The 20,390-nt window shown below is 41.0% G+C and overlaps 1 protein-coding gene and 1 long non-coding RNA gene across 7 annotated transcripts; one reads left to right on the forward strand and one right to left on the reverse strand.

Moving 5' to 3' along the window:
* Positions 1 to 13,108: 13,108 nt before the first annotated feature.
* On the reverse strand, positions 13,109 to 16,274 carry LOC148188688 (uncharacterized). The gene is made up of 3 exons (XR_015777445.1): positions 16,106 to 16,274; positions 15,739 to 15,839; positions 13,109 to 13,746 (listed from the first exon to the last, which is right to left on the reverse strand). It is a non-coding gene; the product is annotated as an uncharacterized LOC148188688 (long non-coding RNA).
* On the forward strand, positions 13,684 to 20,266 carry hmga1a (high mobility group AT-hook 1a). Of its 6 annotated transcripts, none has more exons than XM_042492543.2 (5): positions 13,684 to 13,811; positions 14,792 to 14,895; positions 16,268 to 16,351; positions 17,354 to 17,407; positions 18,194 to 20,266. In XM_042492543.2, the coding sequence occupies exons 2-5, from the start codon at positions 14,812 to 14,814 to the stop codon at positions 18,254 to 18,256; spliced, it is 285 nt and encodes a 94-aa protein (XP_042348477.1). In that variant the 5' UTR covers positions 13,684 to 13,811; positions 14,792 to 14,811; the 3' UTR covers positions 18,257 to 20,266. The 6 variants fall into 6 exon arrangements, with proteins under 6 accessions (XP_042348477.1, XP_042348475.1, XP_087938085.1 ...); XM_042492541.2 differs by having other exon boundaries at positions 13,688 to 13,811; positions 14,792 to 14,910; XM_088081959.1 differs by lacking the exon at positions 13,684 to 13,811 and adding an exon at positions 13,895 to 14,050.
* Positions 20,267 to 20,390: the final 124 nt, after the last annotated feature.

Raw genomic sequence — 20,390 nt, forward strand, 5'->3', positions numbered from 1 at the left:
CTGGATCCACACCTTAAACAACTGACATCTTGTTTTGTGAGCATGGTGTGTAAATGTGCCAAAGTACTTCAGCTCTGTACATTGATGCACTGCTGTCAGGCTAACATTACGAGGTAACATTATCTAGCTTTAGCTACTATTTTCAACCATTCCCAGAGGTCTGATGAAATGCTGTTGACATCTGTGCCATGGCTAACAACCAAGCTGCAACCTCAGGAGCCGAAAATTAAGCCAACATAGAATCCCAAAAACTCCAACTCTTTGAATGGCCACCTGAGGCTGGCCATAGACCCCCCCTCCATGTTAAGATACCCAACTTTGCAGCGTAATAAACATAGTTAAAGCCCGGTACAAAAATGGTTTTAGACTCTATAGCTAATTTCCTCCTTTATGAATGCACAGGTTTTAGGTTTCTTTTACATAGCTCACCTGTTTCCTTTGTTTTAAGGCTTAAAGTGACGCATAATTAAGTGCATGGCCACTCTGGCTGTCTGCGAGGCGTCGCTGCAGTCTGTGAGTCAGATCCACCCATCCTCCTCTTGCCCAAATATGGTATATTCTGGCTCCAAAAAACAAAGATGGCAACAGCTGTAATGCCGAACACAAGGCTTCAAAACGGTAATCAACAAACCAGTGAGTGACATCACAGTAGCTACATACATTATTTTTTACGTCTATGCCAAAAACAAGGAGAAGCTGTTACTGGGCATTATAATTGCCTTCCACTCGAGGCTTTCTTAAGACCCATTTAAACATTATTGTGATATTAGTTGACTCTGCCCCTCCAGACTGAAGAAAGGTTTTTGATCCACATCTGCTGCTCTTTCTCAGTGAGGTTTTTCTTCCTCTTCTTCTTACAGTCTGACAGTCTATTTTTGCGACTTAAAGTGGACCTTGTTATTTCCCCATTTGATCGATTGAAACAGTCCTAAATAGCTCAAATAACAGGTATTTTTGCAGTGTTGGTAGCCTTTGCTTCCAGCTGCCTTTCCTCCATCTGGACGGATCACGCCATGTATGATGTCATATGCAAAAAGGCTCCATTGTAACTATCATTCCAGCCATTTAGACAGATGAAAACTAGTGTATCTTGGCCATACAGTTAAATGTCAGATTACACTGGCTGAACTTATGTCCCAGTTCAAACATATGTGACATTTCAGAGATAACAGGTCCGATTGGATAATGGACCTATAATCTTCTGAAGCAGAGCCGTACATCAACATAAGGATTATACCTTCTCTTGCTGTAGTTTGCTTCGTTGCTGCTGGCGTACCATTACCCTGAGATAACCACACCTAAATAGTTAATGCAGCAGTGAGGCCCCCTCTGCATTACAAATGAGCCCATCCGTCTCACCTAGACCCCCGCGGGTGGCAGTGCCACAGTCCATCTTCAGCAACTCTAATCATTCATCAATAGGCAGCTATCTGACACCCGCTTCCACGGGATACCGAACACTGTGATGTGGTCAAGGCCAGAGACGGACATCCTGGTGTCAGAGAGGGGATCTGTCAACCGATATTACTCCAGACACCGCTGAGGGACTTCCCATCTACAACAGCTGGATTGCAGGCTCCGAGTACAATCTGCTTATCTCAAACTGCTGTTTAGCTCTTTTTGAGCCTGTCTAGACACTGAAAAGAAATGTACGTGTTGTTTACCAGATGAATGCACCATAATGATGTAAAGGGGAACTCCTCCGATTCTACACATCTAAGTCTGTTTACAGAATTTGGGGAGTACTACTGCATTACATAAAAATAGTTGCATAAAGCTTTTTGTGGTCCCAGAGGGAGCTAGAAGGAGTCTGATAAATTGCCACTTGAGTCAGCGTCAGTTGGTGCTGAAAGTCTGAAAATGAAAATAATCTCAGTGTGTGGAGTTAGAAGAAGTGAGCTTACCAGACCTTTGCAGCTCGCTCCTTATCACTGCTTGAAGTTAGCAGCTCGAGGCTACATTTGCTGCAACTACCAATGAAACTCCAACCTTACTGTTGTTGGTCGAGTTGTATGGTGGCTAGCATAGATGTCAGTTTTGATAAAGACAAAGAGTGTGTGGCATATAACAGACAATATTTCTCTCTCTCTCATCACTTCTTAAAAGTCCATCAGGATTCTAGCAATGTTATAGGAGTGCAGTGTTAAACAGGTACCTTGTTACCTGGGTGTGTAGCACCCGAACACAGCAAGCGGACGGTCAGCCTGTAGTCAATGTCGACCTGTTGGTGAGTGTCTGTCGCCCTCGTTTTGGTGGTGTGTCAGCTCTTGATGGCTTTTTTTTGGCCATTGCAGCATGTTGAATCAGCATCAGAGCCAGTGGACCCTGTCTATGACTTAAAACACTCATGCACAAGAAGAGAAACAGAAGTGTGGAAATTAAACAAACAGCTAAAATCAAGAGGGTGTGTGATAGAAACAGCATTGTTTTATGAAGTAAGATTAGATTTTTAGTAGGGCTGTCAAGGTTAACGCATTAATTGTAATGCGATTAAGGTCTGCACATAACACGTTTTTGTGTTTTGTTTTTAATCCTGTTTGTTGCTGGCCAACATTCCCATCTTTAGGAATCTGCACCGGGCAGAGTTTTAAAGCTCATCAGTTTTTAAAGAGCGATGATAATCCAGTGTTACCAACCATGTCATGCTAGCTTCTCAGGAAGGGGGCTAAATAATGCTCCAAATTAAGGCTAAATTTTGGCAATGAAAAGATGGCATGGCCATTTCACAGGGGTTCTTTCACCTCTGACCTCAAGATATGTGAATGAACTGGGTTCTGTTTGTACCCATGAGTCTCCCCTTTACAGACGTGCCCACTTTCTACTATTCCCATGCAGGTTTTTGCTGTTATTTCATTCCTAATCTAAACAATCTGGTAAGAATTACTTTACCCTGTCAATATGGACTTTAAAACTGTTTTGAAATCCAATACAATTGAATTCAATTGAAAAATGCAGTTAATTGCGATTATCGAAATTCTGTTTAATCGCAATTTTTAAAAATGAATGATTTGAGAGCCCTAATTTTTAGCCATTGAGCTCTTTAGCAGAAACTGTTTGTTACTGTTTGTGTTATTGTTCGCTAGCACATTGTAAATATGCTTCGCTCGGTCAGCATCAGGTGTTGTTAATGTGTTAACTGGCTGACTAGCATCTGGAATCTGTCCTGTCGGTCGTCCCGTTTCCCCTTTTGAATGACAAATATAGACAACGTCGGCCTGCTGCTATAGTTGGCTATGGTCTTTGCGGTGTGTACAAGTGCAACTTTTTGGCTGAAACACAGGTGACGTGAGGTTTGATTTCGGTTTGGTTTGTCTTGGAGCAATTCACAAATTTAACAAGAGGTGTACTTTACTACAAGAGTACTATTCCACCTGTGACATTACAATCCTAATGTCTTCTGTGACTCTTGAATACCTGTCTGGAGTAATAAATCAGTTAAAGATGTTGCTGAGTTGCATTATGGGAAGTGTAAGACTGTTGGGATTCTTCAATAAATGCAGTTATAGATATAGTACAGATTCTGTAGAAAATCAGGTAAACTGAACATATTCCCTCTTCTAAATTTTTGGTGATATTCTAAATATGTCTGGCCGCCCTTTGTTCAAACACATTTTGTCTATTTTGGTTGAGAGGAAAGTGTTCCCTCTTTCCAATTTGCCTGACTGGGGAATGCCAGTCAAAATACAATCAATAAGACAAATGCTAAAGTAACTGAACACTGCAGCTGAGCCTGGACCCTGTTTTGTGGAGGAGTTTGTAAACATTTTATCCCCAACTGTAAAGCCTGCCTCTTATTTGTTGTTGTGGTCATCACATCAGCTCTCTGCAGAGAGAATCTGCTCCACGTTCCCAATGGAAATAAAAAAAAAAACAGTGATAAAACTGAGCCCAGATCGTCTCTATAAGTAACCAGCACAGATGCAGCTTAGGCTAGTTGCTTTCTCAGGGGGCTGCAGCTGCCACATGGGGATTTGACAGGCCCGAAAATGGGCAGGCGGGCCCCCTTCCCTTTTGATCAATCAGGTAAGACAGCGAGAGGAGAGCGTGAATTCTAAAACTCCAGATGCACCATCACCAAGGTGACTCTCATCTGTTACCGCTCCCAACAGCTCTGAATACACGCTCATCTGTCAGGGTGACAGAGGTCCTTTGCTTTCTCTACTTTAGTTGGATTTCGACCTGATGAGGGTCAGTTGAATTAAGTGGTAACTTAATTCAGCTGCCTCTGATTGTCATTTCTGGAGGGCAGGCTTTAAATCAAACTGCAGAATGTAATCTGCAAAACTGTTCTTTGGAATAGCCTTAATTGTATATTAACACCTTTTGACATCAGGAAATACCTAGCGGCTGTCAAGAGATTGTTTGCAGAGTGATTGTCAATACCACAATGATTTCTAGCTGTCTGCATCATTGGTTCATGTTTACCGCATTGTCTTTTTTCCTCAGTGACGGCAAACCTGCTACACCTCAGATGCAGGTGAGGAACTGGAGCTGAAACGGATTTCCTCAGAGTAAGACTACCCTCTGCTGGACATAATCACCGCTGTGCTTTGCTGCCTTGAGAGTAACTTGACAACCAGAGCTGAGGTGAGACATTTGCAGAGGTACAAACATCAATACAACAACATTTCAGCACAGATGCATGCCTCCAGAGAAAACCTGTAAATTGAAAGCGGTGGAGCGAGGAAAGGACTTGTTCTATTTGTTTTTTGTTTTTCCTCCTCTGATATGTGAATAAGCAGTGAGAAATGCTTTAAAGCTACAGTTGGTAACTTTTATGAAAATAACTGCGTCATACTTGAAAAAACTGTCCTAATTCAAAAAAGAAATACTTGACAGATAGTCTGTGAAAAGAACGTCACTCCTCCTTTTCTTACTGCTTCTAATGCAGTTTGTTTGAATCGACCGTGCTGCACCAAAAACAGCTAATCAGAGCCAAGTACTCCCTAACAAAGCTGTCAGTCATGTCAGTCACTGCTCTTGAACTGCGGTCACACTGTCAAACTAGGTAGTGCTGATCAAATATGAATCAGTGCTACTGCAAACAAATTACCTGTGTTACCTAATTCTAGCCTCAAATGTGTAAGAAACATATTTCAGTGCACTGTTTAGCTCTAAAATGAGAAAGTTTGCGACCTGGCTGCCACTTCTCATTTTACAGCCAAACAATACACTAAAATAAATTTCTGTAAACATTTAAGGTGAGAAATAGGCAATACAGTAGCAGTGGGCAATACCAGGAAATTTGGTTTTGGTCTCATTACAGGTAATACAGGGCCAGATTTGCTGATACTGATTCAATAGACTGATGAACTATGAAGGTGAATAGATCATCAATCAGGTCAACACATGAGCAATGGAGAAGCAGTACATGCACTAGATGTCTTCACAACAATGGACAATTGTTTGCACAGAGTTTAACTCATTAGTTACTAATAGGTACAACTAGAGGAGAGTAACTGATCTCTCATTGGTATCGATTCATTGACGCTAGGATTGATCTTTAAAATGAAAAGTGTCTGTGGTACTGATATTTAGTATCGATGCAGTAACAGAATCTTGATTCATGTTTGATAGCAGTTTGATAGCAGTGATTGGCAGCTGTGTTAGACACTTCTCAGCTCTGATTGGTTGTTTTCCATCACGTGCAGTAGGGCCATTGGAAACACTATAAGTCAATGAAGTGGGCAAAGGAATATGTTTTTTGTTTTAGGTTATCTGTCTCATTTAGTGCTGTGTTAATAAAGTGACAGTGACAGCAAATATGATGAAAGTTTGTTTTTATTTTTTATTAAAGTTACCAACTACGGCTTTTAAGAAAAAAAATGTTCTCACTCTAAATACAAGCACTGTGCATAAGCAAGTATCACCACAAGATGGTGTAATTTCTTAGAGAATTCACTGGTGTCATCCTCCCAGTGTGATTTTGCAAATCTAATCTCTGTCTGCCACCTATTGGTAAAGACGACAGACTGCTCTTTATCAACCATAATTACAGATTACATGGACCTAAAGAGTTCAGTTTAGGACACAAAGCTTCTAAAACAAAGTAGTGGATGTATAATTGAACATTACATTTTTAAAATGCAGTTGAAGTAAAAATTTCCCATCACGTAATTGCTGCCGGCTTGAGAGGTGCTGCACTGACACTGACCCTGACCTTTGACCTCTATGTTGAGGCACTAAGCCAAGAGAGTTTGCCTTCAGGGATGAATAGATTTCATGGAAACAATGCTAAAGAAGGAGCGGAGCATGTTTGGGAGATTTTGTAATGCAAAAGCTCTGCTGTATGCATGAGTCTTGGTAATTATACACATAATTGAAAGGATGCTGGATGTGATTAAGATGATTGAATGAATTAGAGGAAGAAACTAAGCAACAATATGTTTTCAAAACTCTGTCTGAGCATTTGGTTCTCATCGAACAAAGACTAATAATAAAAATAAAACATCTAAAATAGAGAGCTGTTTGCATTTTAAAAGTGTTGCTGCCAAAGGAACTTTCAAATATGGCACTGTTTTCACCCGTCCAAATTTCACGAGCTTGAGTCACAGTATGACTGATGCACCCGCTGGATCTTGGTCCAAAAATCTCAGGATGTGGATATGAAACTATTTAAAAGGGAGAGTGGAGTGTTGAGTCAGTGACCGACGTGCTGAGGTGAAATTAGGTAGTGTATGAACTCGTATTATTCCCCGCGTATAGGAGTATCATATAAATACAGTGCTGTGTCCACTAAACAAGCAGCACGCGCTACTTCCTGTGTTTGTGTGAGTCAGATACTACTCATGAGCGGACTGAATCAGCCCGGGCCCCATCCCCCGCCCACTAACCTCCATCCGCCCCCTCGCAGAAGTATAAAAGACACCCACACACATATTCCCATCTCCGCCCACCTTGCCTTTCAACTGCTCCCACACTTTTCCTCTCCCCTCCCGACGGATTTTCTCTCTCCGTCCGTCTCTCCTTTTTTTTTTCTCCCTCCTCTTTAGTGGGAGGATGTGAATGGCGTGTGTGTGTGTGTTAGTCATGTTCAGGCTCATCCAGGGCCAACAGCAGCACAAGCAGGGGGAAACCCAGGCACAGGCAGGAATAGGATGTTTTGTCCACATCTGTTAGTTGGTTTGGCTGCAGCACTCTTTGCGGTTTACACAGCGCCTAAAAATGGATTGCTAGAGCGAGTTAGAGAGCATGCTGGAGGGGAAGACGGATGAGCATATAGTAGGGGGGCAGGAGGACAGAGGTGGGGAGGGAGAGCATGCCAAAGTGGGCCAAGACCCCCCTGATGGTTAATAGGATTCAGTCTGCCCTGAGCTGCTGCAGAGTTCACAAGCCAGGAGACGCCTCCGTAGAGGGCGTCTGATGCGGAAGTGTCTGTGTCTTGGACGGTTTGATTAGCATATAAATTCAAACTGACTCATCAGGTTGTTTTGTGAATTTTTTTTGTGCCACAGGTTAAGATCTGGTCATTCTGGTACAGAAAACATTTCTTCGTCAATTTGCTATAAAGAGGCAGTTTTCTGATATAACGTAACCTTAGTTCAAATGTATGTACTCTACTTGATGATCCTGATATGAATGATCTCAGAATTACTCACATTCCTTAAAATCCAACAACCAAAGTCATACAACAGTTGACTGAGACTGGAATCTCTTGAAAATGTTGACCTTATTTTACCTCGCTAATAACCTGAATGCACTTATAAGATAGGATGACCATTTTCTAGGACAAAGGAGTCAAACTCATTTACGTAATGAGCTGCACACAGCTCAATTTCATCTCAAATACAGTCAAATATTGCATAATGAATTACAAACAAGAACACCTCCGATTTTTCTCCTTTCTTTAAGCATAAAGAATATTGTGAAAACATTAATCCATTTACAAAACAGTTGATTAACAGACCTTTTGAGAGAAATAATTGCACTTTAAACAATATGTCTCAGTTTTTCCACATTCATTCAGTCTACTACTCACCATCGTCACATGAGCAGTCTCCAGTATATCTCCACTCCTGCAGAAATGCTGGCTCACCACATTAAAACCAAAGTGGTGGCTATTGAGTAAACAGGTTAAGTTATCTGCTGCCTTACAAACCATTTACAAATTGAAAGTTACGGCAGTCCCCTTGCAACAGGGTTCTACCAATATTGTTTTGAGACAGAAGTTTGGAGCAGGCTATTTTGTACTGAAGCTGCTGACTGACAATATTTTGCACAATGATCAATGAGTTGTTTGGGGTTTTTTTTTTCATAGAATTGGATTCTGGTCAGATGGAAAAGCCTCTTAAAAGGGATACCTCTGTGATTTTTAACCAGCTGTGTATCATACCAATAAGGGTCATATATGTAGATGAACTGTGGTAAACTTACATCTATCTTAACATTTCGTTTCGCCTCCAGTGATGCAATGATGCAAAACATGTCATTCAGGAGAGTTTAGCTGGCTCTCGGGCTGTTGCTCCAACTACAGGCTGTACTTTAACGTTTTCGTATTGCCCGCCACCCATACCACCACCACGGACACATCAAGGATAGAAGTAGATACTGGGGGATACTGTGTGTTAATTGTAGTTTGACTGCATACATATGCGGCTGTACCACCTGTGTCTCTCTCGTCCTCGTGTATGGATGCAGGGAGGTTATTGTCTTAATTTCACTGTATGTGTCTGTGCTGCTTATGTCTCTCGTATGTCCAAGACAAATTTTCCTAAGGGAAACAATAAAGGCTAATCAAATCAAATCGAGATGAAGACATAGACCAGCCTCTCTCTCTCAAACTCAGACCAAACCAAGATTCTGTTATTCTGTTTTTTTCTCATCTAAAATGATTCTCAGAAGCATATTTTAACGCCCTGTGTAGCTGTAATAGCGAGAGTTTGTGAACAGGAAGTAGTTATTGGTCCGTTGTGGCGCAGGACATTCTGATAGTTGCAGGTTTTCTACCTCTGGGGCAAAAGCAAATGACACTGTCCTTTTTCTCTGTTTTCTCTGGTCACGTAGCACCAGTTTCAAAGGATTTCCATGTTTCTACTTGATAGACATGACAAAGCCATCGTTCCACGTTCACACGTTCTTCTTGAGTTAGGCAACTCATTGCTTAACTTGCTCCTGACACATGGCACCTCTTAGCACTCATAAAAGCATCAACATTAGGTGTGTCAGTCTAGTGTGCCTGTTTGGACCCTTTGGTATGCTAGTTCTGGCTCATGGGTGACACGTTTGAGATGCCGATTTTAGGATTTCAGTTTCATCCTGTAAAGTCAATCTGTTTTTGAGAGTGACATAGACAAAAGTGTATTGTATTCAAATAGCTGACATGTCCTATACGTGCTATATTTTTTGGAGAAAACCCCACTCTGCCCTGTGATCAGTTTCCGCTGTCTTTACTGATTTTGTAATTTTTGTCAGCAACTGTTTAGCTTCACAACTAAATGGTAACAGCCAACATTTGTTTTGCATCATCACTGTTCAGTCACATTATCCAGTCCCCTCATCGGTCTCCAGGTGGTGCCAGTGGTTGACAACATTCCTCTCACTCACACACACTCGCACACACACACACACACACACACACACAGACAGACAGAGTAGACCTATTTCCCTGTCTCCATCCAGGCTCTGGGTATGGCAGAGATGTGTGAGGGTGTGGGGGATGGGGCTGAAGTAGTTGTGGAAGATAGAGGAAGGAAGTGAATAGAGTAAGAAATGGGGAGGGAAGGGGGGGGGGGTGGCATGCAAGGCACAAGCACATGCTGAGCAGAACATTGGACTCATTGAGAAAAGCGCTCCCTCCATTCATGCCCTATCCGATCCCCTTTTCACCAAACTCTCATTCCTCTCATCATGTACGTACAGTATGGTGATATCTGTCCGCTATCTGCAGATCACAACTGTTTTGGGATGACTTCATGATTTAATGTTTTTGTTTGCTGCTTGAGATAAATCCTGACAAAACAGACGTAGAGGTGAAATACGCACTAATGGTCTCATTTTGACCACTTTCAGGTCACTGTGCCTTCTCAGTATCTGCTTTCAACTGCATCGTAGAGGAGCCATCAGCTCCAGATGGGCGTTTCATTTACATCAGAAACCCTTGTGTGAAAGTAGCAGTAGGTGGTGGTTTGATTAGAGCGCAGGTTAGAGTGTCTCTACACCTTCACCTTGTCTGCTCTGTATCTGCCACACCCATGCAAAATACATCAGATGTTTATTCATTTCAGATGCAAAATAGTGAAATCGACACCGTGCAAAAGCAACATAAAGGGTTCGCCTACAGTATGTCTGTGTGAATGAATGAAAGAGGCGGTGGTGTGGACTAGGTTGTCACAGAGCAGGAGGCGTAATCAGGAATTAAATTCATCCTGTAGTGTAGGAGCAAACATACTCACTTATACTCATAAAATAATAGTATAAGAAGAACAAAAGTGACTTATCGTTGTTATGGGGTGACTAAGAGGCATTTTGTGAATGTGAATGAACTTATACGTAAATCTTGTATACCACTACGACTGAAATCACATGTATTGCAGTCAATAAAATAAATATTATAATAATATAGGCATCAAAAATGCAAAAAGTAACAAAATCAAAATCAGCTGTTTACATTAAACACGTAACAAAAACAAACAGAGGAGTAACCAGTGTTTTCTCTGGTGCACTTCATTTTTGTTATTCCATTTTTCCAAAAATATTTGAGATTATTATTTTAGAATTCTGGAAAAAGTTGTCATGAAAAAAAGCTCATTTTCTCTGAAATTATAAGATTGTTAGTTCAGAGAAACAACAGCAGATGTTTTTCTTTTCCTGGAAACTTTTCTCAGAGACAAGACAGACCAAGCAAATATGCCATAAATAAGAATCAAGACAGAAAAGGGACTGGAAAAATCATGATTTAAATTCAAAATACAAATAAAATATTTCACTTTAGAAACATCCTGCACAACCTTAGGAGAGCACAAGAGTAAAAAACCATTTAAATACAAATCTATAATTTATAAGAGCAAGTTATGAAAATCTTCAAAAAGAGAGCGAGCAGCAGTAATGTTTAGAGATTATGCTACTTTATACTTCTGCTCTGCTACAGTTCAGAGGAAAATATTGTACTTTTTTAGCTGTAGCTGTCCATTACTTTAGAAATTAAGATTTGGCATCCAAAACATCCGATACGTTTATAGAATATGATTTAATATAATTAGATTAAACTCTTCAACATCATATGAAGCAAAATTAGCTCCACCTCAACCAACTACAACAATTAATTCCTACTTGATAATCCATTAATGTCATATATAATGCAACACTCGTGTGGGCCATTTTACTGCATTAAATGAATACTTCACCCCTAAATGAGCATTTGTATAACAATAATTTACCCAGTGATACATTAAAATGCTAAAGAACACTCTGCAGGAGAGTCAGAGGTGAGTGCGTTTAACAACAGCAAAACTATATCAAAACATAAGTTTAAAACTCCAACACAACTCGTGCAGTATTATCCAACCGTCATTTATCCAGTCATATGCTGAGAACTTCCCAAACAAAAAGCCCTTTCCGAGGGTGAACTGAACTAAAAGTGAAACTTATCCATGCTTTCTTTAAACAATTTAAAGTCCCTTCACAAATAACCTGCTGGTTTAGTGCTACCTCTATAAATGACTATGTTTGTGTTTTTATGTGACTTTGGTGTTTTAAAAGGTAAGTTTGGCCACATAAACTACCTATTGGGGCAGCGACAGTGTCTGCGTTCAGCGAGGAAAAAATATTGCTTTGGTGAATGGAGTCTGGCTTTAAAACGAGAGCATTGACGAGCTTAACTTGTATTTCAGTTCCCTTTCAGAGAGGGCTGCCGTGTTGTTTGAGAGTTTGTAAAAGAAATGTTTTGATATAGTTTTGCTTTTTATTTGAGACGGTCACCGATCGGATTCTTTATTCTCCATGGAGGCACGAGAGAAAAACAGTTTACTCACAGAATCAACAAAACATGGGTTGAGCAAAAATATTTCCTTAGGGTCCTTTAAGAAATGTGATTATAAAATAATGAATAAAATTTCTAATATAGGTAAATAAAAGATTTAATTAATCACTTTAAGACCGTTAGAGAGCAATCTAAGTATCATTAAAAATAAAAATTTGTCACTAATGAGAGCAAGTTATCAAATTTTACAAAACATCAAGAGAGAGTACACAGTTTCTGCAGCAGTCACACTCAGAGGTTATTCTACATCTTTCTTCTGCTCCACTAAATTTGAGAGAGAAATATTGTGTTTTCTACATTTATTTGACAGCTCTATCTAAACCATTACTTTACAAATTAAGATTTGACATCAGAAACATCTGATGAGTACAAAGGAACTGATACATTATTACAAAGTAAATTAGCCAGCAGTATATTAAGCAGATTTAAATGAGCTCCACCTCCAAAAACTACAACAGAAAACTCTTAATCCACAATGTCATATGTAATAGTGCAAAATATTGCATGGAGCCTTTTCATTAAATAAACTAACTTTTGATATTTTAAGTTCATTTTGCTGGCTTAATTTTACACATTTTGACAGAGCTTTTGGCAGTGGAGCAGTTTTAAATTGTTGAACTTTTATCTGAGTAAAGGATCTGGATACGTTGTCACTGTAGAAGATGATGCTTCAAGAGGAAAATAACAAGAAATGCCTGTCTGAGCTCAAAACCAGTTTGTGCTTCCACTGTGGAGTCTGTGGTATGTACTGTTTAAGACATGCATACAATATTAAGATACCGTGAAGATCCTCCAGTCGTTACAGCAGAGAAAAGGAAGCAAATATGTGCAGATAAATGGAGCAGCAATAATTAATCAGTTAGTTATCAAATATTATTCTAATTTCCTACTAATTTTATAATCAATTAATTGAGTTTTTAATAATTTTATAAGGAAAAACTCGAAATTCTCTGATTTCAGCTTAATTTCTGATTTCTTTACTTCTCTGAATATTGGGGTTGTGGACGAAATGAGACATTTGAGGACGTCATCTTGGACTTTGGGAAACACGGATCGACATTTTTTCACCACTTTTTAACACTGAGGACCAAAGAACTTATCAATTATTTGAGAAAACAATCAACAGATTAATTTATAACGGCAAGGCAGCTTTATTTGTAAGGCAGATTTCATATAATACGGGCATTCAAAGTGCTTTAGAGAGCGATAAAACATATCAAAGGGTAGATGCTTACCATAGAAGAGTAAAAGAAAAGATATAAAAGGTCAAATTAATTACTAAATGATTAACTTTTTAAAATCACCATTAAAAATAGGGAAAGTGCAGGTGCAAAAACAAAAAAGAAATAAAAATGATTCCAAGTTGCAGCCCCATAGAAACTAACAGAAATAAATAATAAGAGATACATAACTAAAATGAGAATATAATAAACATAGGAACAGGAAGTGCAATTGAAATTTAAAAAAAAAAAAATCAAGAAAAATGATAGTGTTGTAATTAGGCATAATGAATAAATATAATGATTTGGGCCTAAGTGATACAGTATTTCAATGATAATATTTTCTTGTGTCGCTGAAGTTACATTCTGCCAATTAGTTAGGCTTTTTGATGTTTTGTTATCAAACTAGGGGAATAATGAGGTTCCGGGAGGGGGGCGGGTGCTCCTCTCGTACTGTTGGTGGCCCATTTATCATATCCCCGCCCTCCCATGAGGGCGGCTCTTTAAATTGCCTCAAAACTCCTCCTGGCTGGCGCCTTTTTCCATTATCTGCAGGAGACAAGACACACGTGCTATTTATAGGACGTCGAAGGAACAAACTTCTCAACCTGCTGGTAAGAATTCATAGTCGTATTTCTTAAGAAGAAATCAGTTTTCTGCCTTTTCTGATACATAAGGTTTTTTAAAGGGTGCACGAGCTAGGATTTGAAAGGGGCGGGCTGTGCGTGTTGCCTGACGAATAAAAGCTGTAGCCTATAGATCTGTGCAAGGCTTTTTAACCGGGTACAACCAGCCAGGCTTAAAGGAAACATTTCGTCTTAAATTCAGAGCCGAGGTTATATCCGAGCGATAGGTGAGTGCAAGACAAGCGACGGTGAGCAGCTGAAAGTTTGCATGCTCGATTGGATAGATATTTTTAATGCATTTCACAGAGCGGCAGCTCCGACGAGAGGAGGCTGCATGCTTTAATATGAAGCCGTCTTTTGTTGCCCCGGCCCGGGCTTTCGGCGCCGCAAGTGAACCGAACGCACCTCGCTTGCTCGGTCACATTTTCTGCGCTATTTTTTGAAAGCGTCCATGCAGGCTCTGTTTTAAAACTCAAATCCCACCGGACACACATCCGCCGTTGTGTGTGTGTATGTGTGTGTGTCGGTGGACCTCTCCACGGCCCCGGCGTGCAGACATGCTGAGATAGTTTTATGCGCAGGCCCGATTATTGGCCACAACAACTACAGCATAGGGCCTCTAAACATGGTCGGTGCGGGGAGGGAGCATCGGGTTCAGTAATCTTGCAGATTTATGCGGCCTGCGACCGCCTACGGAGTCCCAGCGATATCAGTCGGTTCGGTGTCAATCCCTTGTTTGTGTGGCACCGTTTGGCCATGTAACGGAGCACAGATGAGACAGGAATAGACTTGGAAATAAGCGCGGATTAATTTGAGTTTAACGTGTTACCGGTGTGTGGTTAGCTCGGTCATTTTAGGTTTGCTGCTGCGGTCAGTGAGTTTATAGCCCTTGTATTTTTTGGTGCATGTTTGTATGAAAATGGGGCTTTGTTTAGCAGCAGGCGTGACTGTTGTGATTTATTTTCCAGGTCTGTAAAGCAAAGCAAACATGAGCGACAAGGGGACAGTCTCACCGAAGGAGAAGGAGGCGCCGGAGAAGAGGGGGCGTGGAAGACCCCGCAAGCAGCCCCAGGTAAAGACCTCTGACGTAAGTAACTTTAGTGCCAATTTATTTATTTGTTGGAAATTACACATACTTTTCACGGACAAAAGTCATAGGGTTTCACAGTCGCATTTTACAGGCCTTGAAAAGTCATTGAACAACTAATTGAAAGTTTTGGAATAATCATGGGAATTTGTGTATAAGAGAACATTAAGTAAGAACATTGACAGTGTAACGTAGCTGTACTATAAGTTTGAGTTTGTTTTCTTTCTTTCTTTGTTTTTCTTTAAACTTAGTGGGGCAAGGAAAAAGTATTGTCATTGAAAAGTTTTCCCAGTTTTGCAAGCTTTGAGAATATCAGCACCCCAAATTGCAACAAAAGTGGGCATGCACTGAGGACTTTGACTAGAAACAAAACACACCATTACCTCACATCTGTTCCAGGTAGATAATATTGCATATTAGGTAGTCATGCATATCTATAACATAAGCTCCCTGCTATTCCAACGAGCTCTGTGTGATTCAAGATATGGCTGCAGCAAGCCCCTGTGACCATTTGCTCACCCCTTTATCAGTGTAAACGTAGAAGTCTACAACAAACTTCCTGTGTGTCTCACCGGTTTGTAAGCAACCTGTAACCCGACACCTTTAAACCTGTATTAACCCCCTGACGACTCACCTCTGCTCGTCATGTAATGAATGACATAGCCGAGGCGAAGCACAGAATGGCTCGTATAGCTGTCACTCTTTTAGTATTGAATTGCTCGGTTGCTATGAGCTGCGGTTGTAAACACGCTTCAAGTGCAATAGGAGAAGTGTCCACCATGACATGGCTTACAACCACAAACTGTCACAGGACGATACTGAATTTACCTTGCATTTTGGTGCTGGTGGTAATCCCCCACAGATAATTCCCCTTTCTGCACCTCAGTCCGGTTCCTTTCATTTTCAGATTCAGATTGTTTATTTTTCATCTTCCATAAATGAAACAAGAAAAAAAGGCAGAAATAAGTAGATAAGTCACGAGAAAGCTAAAAGAAATGTGAAGGGCCCCTTAAAGTGCATAGCCTTTTGTTATTTGTCCACTAAAAGCACAACCTGTGCATGCCTTTTTAGGGAGACTTTCACTTCTGAATATCGTCTTTTATTATTATACGTGTTTGTTTTTCCATGTCGGAGCAAAGCAACATGTGGCTCTGAGCACCTGTCAGTTTTTAAAGTCCATATTAGTTGCACTGACCTTGGAAAGTGTACTTTATGTTGATGAGCATGTTTCCATTCTCATATTGTACGAAGAGCAGATCCTCCTTATGATGTAAATAAAGACTGAGTTGTAAAGAATACATTGGGTTTTTTTTGTCCGTTGTGGTATTCTAACTATCTTCGCTGTTGTGATTGTCAGGAGGCAAGTGGGTCTCCTACTCCAAAGAGGTCCAGAGGACGGCCGAAGGGTAGCAAAAACAAGTCCTCCACCACCAAGGCCAAGGTGAGTCAGAGCCGTCAGTGGGCATGTGGCGACAGGTCACGATTTCAGCAACAGTCAGCATTCATCCTAAACTGCAATGGCCTCCATGCCAAGAAAGACAGCTTCTCACTGTTATCCCATCTTGTCTTGCAGTCATTTCCTTTGTCTAACCCTCATTCCTTTATGGTTGATGACCACTTTAACGGTAGCTAACCTCATCCTCTTAAAAGGACATCCTGCTGTTACTTGTGATATATTGGTTGGCTGCAATTTAGCTGCTTCCCCCCTCCTCCTGTTGTCAGAAATAGCCTGGCTTGGGTTTCCCATTGTAAAGACCTTGGTTTACTGCCTTACTTTTTTTTCTCGAGCGATGCTCGCTCAGTCTGTACTTCCTGTCCTCCAGCTTCCTGCAGCTTGTCATGCACAGTGCGGTGCAGGTGCAGAGGCCGCAAGACTGTTTCCAAGCTGACACTAAGCACCCCTCCGCCCCCACCCAGCACACAGCCCTAGTTCTTCTCTGCCTGTCGTCTCCATAGCAACAACTGATTTTTCTCCCTCGCCCCAACCCTCCAGCTCCCCCGTGCGCTCGGTCTTCGCTGCTATGTATGGGAAAGGGAGAGGGAGCGTAAAACACACATGTATGATATAGGTTTTAGCAGCGAGGGCCGAGCTGCAGAGGGTTTGTGTCTCCGCTCAGTTCCACCAGCTGTCTCTGAGCCTCAGACCAGGTGGCCAGCGAACTGGAGTGCCCTGTGTGCAGTTCCTGTCGGCCTTCCAGATAATAGCCAATGAACCCAATGCCCCTTTTCCATCTGTCTCATTTCAGAGGTGCTACTGCCACCTGCAGGCAGCCAGAAGCAGATTTCAGTTAGGAGATTTAGGTTGTTTATATCACAGGTTTTTGCACTGATCCCCCTCAAAAAAAATCTTGGCTGCAATGAGCAGATCAGTAAGAGCAAGAAAATCACAACAAAATGCATCACGCTCGTATCTCTGTTAACATGCATTGTTTTTCTTTTTTAGAAGGCGGCAGCTCCGGCTGCAGGAGGAAAGCGCAGGGGAAGACCTAAGAGAGAGGTAAGAGTCCCTTCGCAAACACTCCCATTTGTTTTAAACCATTCCTACCTCAATTCAATTATGATTGGTATGACTGTGACTGTCTGCAGGGCGAAATTGCATTTTCCTAATTCCCTCGCCTTCCTCTTTCCCCTCAGACAAGTCATTTTTACTCATCGCAGCTATTTGTGTCATTTAGAGCACACTCTACCTTGTTGGCAAATCTGAACCTGCACAGCAGTTTGAACAAAGTCTCCTTAATCCAAATGTTGAGTAACTCTGCAGTTCTTTTTTTATAGCAAAAATGAGTTGCCAGACTTTGTAGAGCAGGTCAGAATAGCATGTTTAATCTAGGAAGAAGTTGCGGTCTTGTAGTAACATTCTGTCATGTGCATGAGTGGTTAGGGCGTACGCTTAAAACAAGTCTGGATTGAATTAGTCACAGAAAGGAATGACCCAAAGTTACCCTCCTAACCAGACCCGCTCATTTTTATGAATGAACATCTTGGTCAGTAGTGAGTGTGAGGAGGGAGAAAAAGACAAGGGAGCAAAAGCAGGATGCCTCATTGTGACTCACCACTCTTATGAATCACTCGTCGCTGCAGATGGCTCACTCTTCCTTGTTCCTTGTGCCACAGCAGTTTATCAAAGAGATTTATATTTTTTTTTCATGTTTGGGGTTATTAAAAGTAAAACAGTCACGTTAGGACATGAATCACAGACAGCTATTATTGTTAAATGTTGATGGCATTTTCCTTGTGGGCGTAGTCGGGGGCTGACAGGTTTTTTTTTTTCCTTCTGTCATAGGAGAAGGAAGAAAAGGCGTCCCAGGAATCATCTGAGGAGGAGGAGGAGGAAGAGGACCAGTAATTCACAACGCATGCTACCTCACTTCAACATACTGACTTACTGTTAACCAGAACTGGGCTTTATCTCCAACACCAGTGCCACCACATGACCACTGTTCACGACAAAGCCCTCTTTTGCCAGAAAAGGTGGGTTAACACAGTTCAAATAATCATGCAACAGCACTGGATAGAACGATGGACCTTGCTCAAGCATAGATCTAAGAATTACATGAAAGGTAACAGCCCTTTTCTCTACATGTCATGTTATCACAAGTCTTTTATACTGGACAAAAGCGTGCTCCAAGGAGCCCTGGACGTTTCCGTTCCCCCCCTTAAGACGGTTTGTAGGAACTCTTCTCTGCTTAATGTTACTTATTTGTTGTACCCGCATCTGAGATGGTAGGGCATATAGATTTTTCTCCATGTTTTGTACTGGACAAAGGTGAATTTTACCTATACTTGCTGTTTTTTTTTGTTTTTTTTTGTGTGTGTGTTCGTGTGAAGTGGTTAACCTATCCTTTGCGTCGTATTATAGATGGAGTTGAGCTTCAGCGTTTAGGATGAGAATAGGTAACAGATGGTAGGGTTTTCTTTTCCTCCCCATTTCTAATCTGCTTAACTGATTTTGCCCCCGTCTCACCAGTAGAGCAGAAGCATCCTTACCCCCCTTCTCTTTAGGACAGTTTAGACATAGTTATGCTTCTCAGACTTTCTTCGCGGTCCTCGGCGTGTAGTGGGGAGATGTAAAAGTGTATCGTTAGTATGATCAGACTTACTGTTTTTCCTTCGGGTTACATACCATTTAAAAAAAACATGAGTGTGCTGCTTTTTCATGTCATAATCTTTTTTTTTGGTATAATGTGTGTTTTTAAGGATAGGGGTTGGCAGAGTTCTAGGCTGAGAGCATCAGTGTCGTTTCTTCAGGGAGCTTTTACAAAATTGCTGTTACATTTTGTCTTCACACGGTCCTTGGTCTCTAAGCGCTCACCCAGTCACTCGTTAAGGCAAATTGCAATTGGTCAAACACAGTTTGATTGTAACAGAGGATAGTCAGTGGCACTGCTATCCCACAGGGCTGTACCATTCCATCTGGCTCTCACAGCTTCACCTAGCTTGGTCCTTCTGTCATCACTTAGTACAGTAATATACTTTTTCTTAGTCTTTTGAAGATGTGTGTTGTATGCTGTCTGCTACGAGGAAAAAAATGTTTTGTGTATTTCTAAGTGTCAGGGAACCCGCAGTCACAGTCCACTTAACTGGGTTTTTCCACACACCTAAGCTGCTACAACCTCAGTTACGAAACCCGGAAAACTGCAAACAGGCGATACACGGCCTGGAATTTCATACCTCACTCAACAGCTTACTCTATAATTGCATTTAACTGGTTTTCTGTTGTTTTAAATGTAACCTCTGGCATGAGTTGGAAAGATGTCGTTATTACAAATCATGTTTTTTTTTTTGGTTTTTTTTGTTTTTTTTTTACCTGACTGAAATGAGGTATCTGAAGTTTGTGATTGTGTTCGCACACGCAGCACAGTCATGCCTCATTCATAACCGGAGCTTGCAGACAGGTTGTTTTTTAAAATGTGTGAAGCAAGTCAGGGAGACCTGTCAGCTTGACAACTGCGTTCGCTGACTGTGGTAGATTAGCAGGTGTGTTTTTATTCTTCTGGTGCACTGAAATGTCGGTTCAGATTTTCATGGACAAATGTTTGTGTGTTTGTGATTCGACTGGGCGCTCTTTCCACTTAACCGTTCCCTCGGCTGCTGTGTGTTCGCCGCACGCGGCCACCCCTCGCCATACTCATACGACGATCATTTCGTGTCTTTTTTTCAACATCCTCTGGACAATATCGGTGTCATTTTTACATACCAACATCTTGCATCCGTTCATTTATATACTGTAAACTCAATAGGATGGGATCATTCTTTTTAATGTACACCGTATATAAATGTACAATGTCTATATTTCTATGGTGCCCTACAACGATTTGTATCCGAAATGGTCAATAAAGAGAATTTTCTTTGTCAATTTTCCTGTCACTCAAGTTTTTCAACCAATTGCTCAACTAAGCATTAGCAGGGTTCCTTAAATCTCTAAAAAGTTCAAGTATTTAATTCTAAAAAAGTAAGCTTTAGATTGGATATAAATGTCT

Source organism: Plectropomus leopardus, chromosome 9, assembly GCF_026936395.1.
Source record: "Plectropomus leopardus strain MGB_pleo_1.0 chromosome 9, ASM2693639v1, whole genome shotgun sequence".
In the NCBI taxonomy this organism is placed as follows: Eukaryota; Metazoa; Chordata; class Actinopteri; order Perciformes; family Serranidae; genus Plectropomus; species Plectropomus leopardus.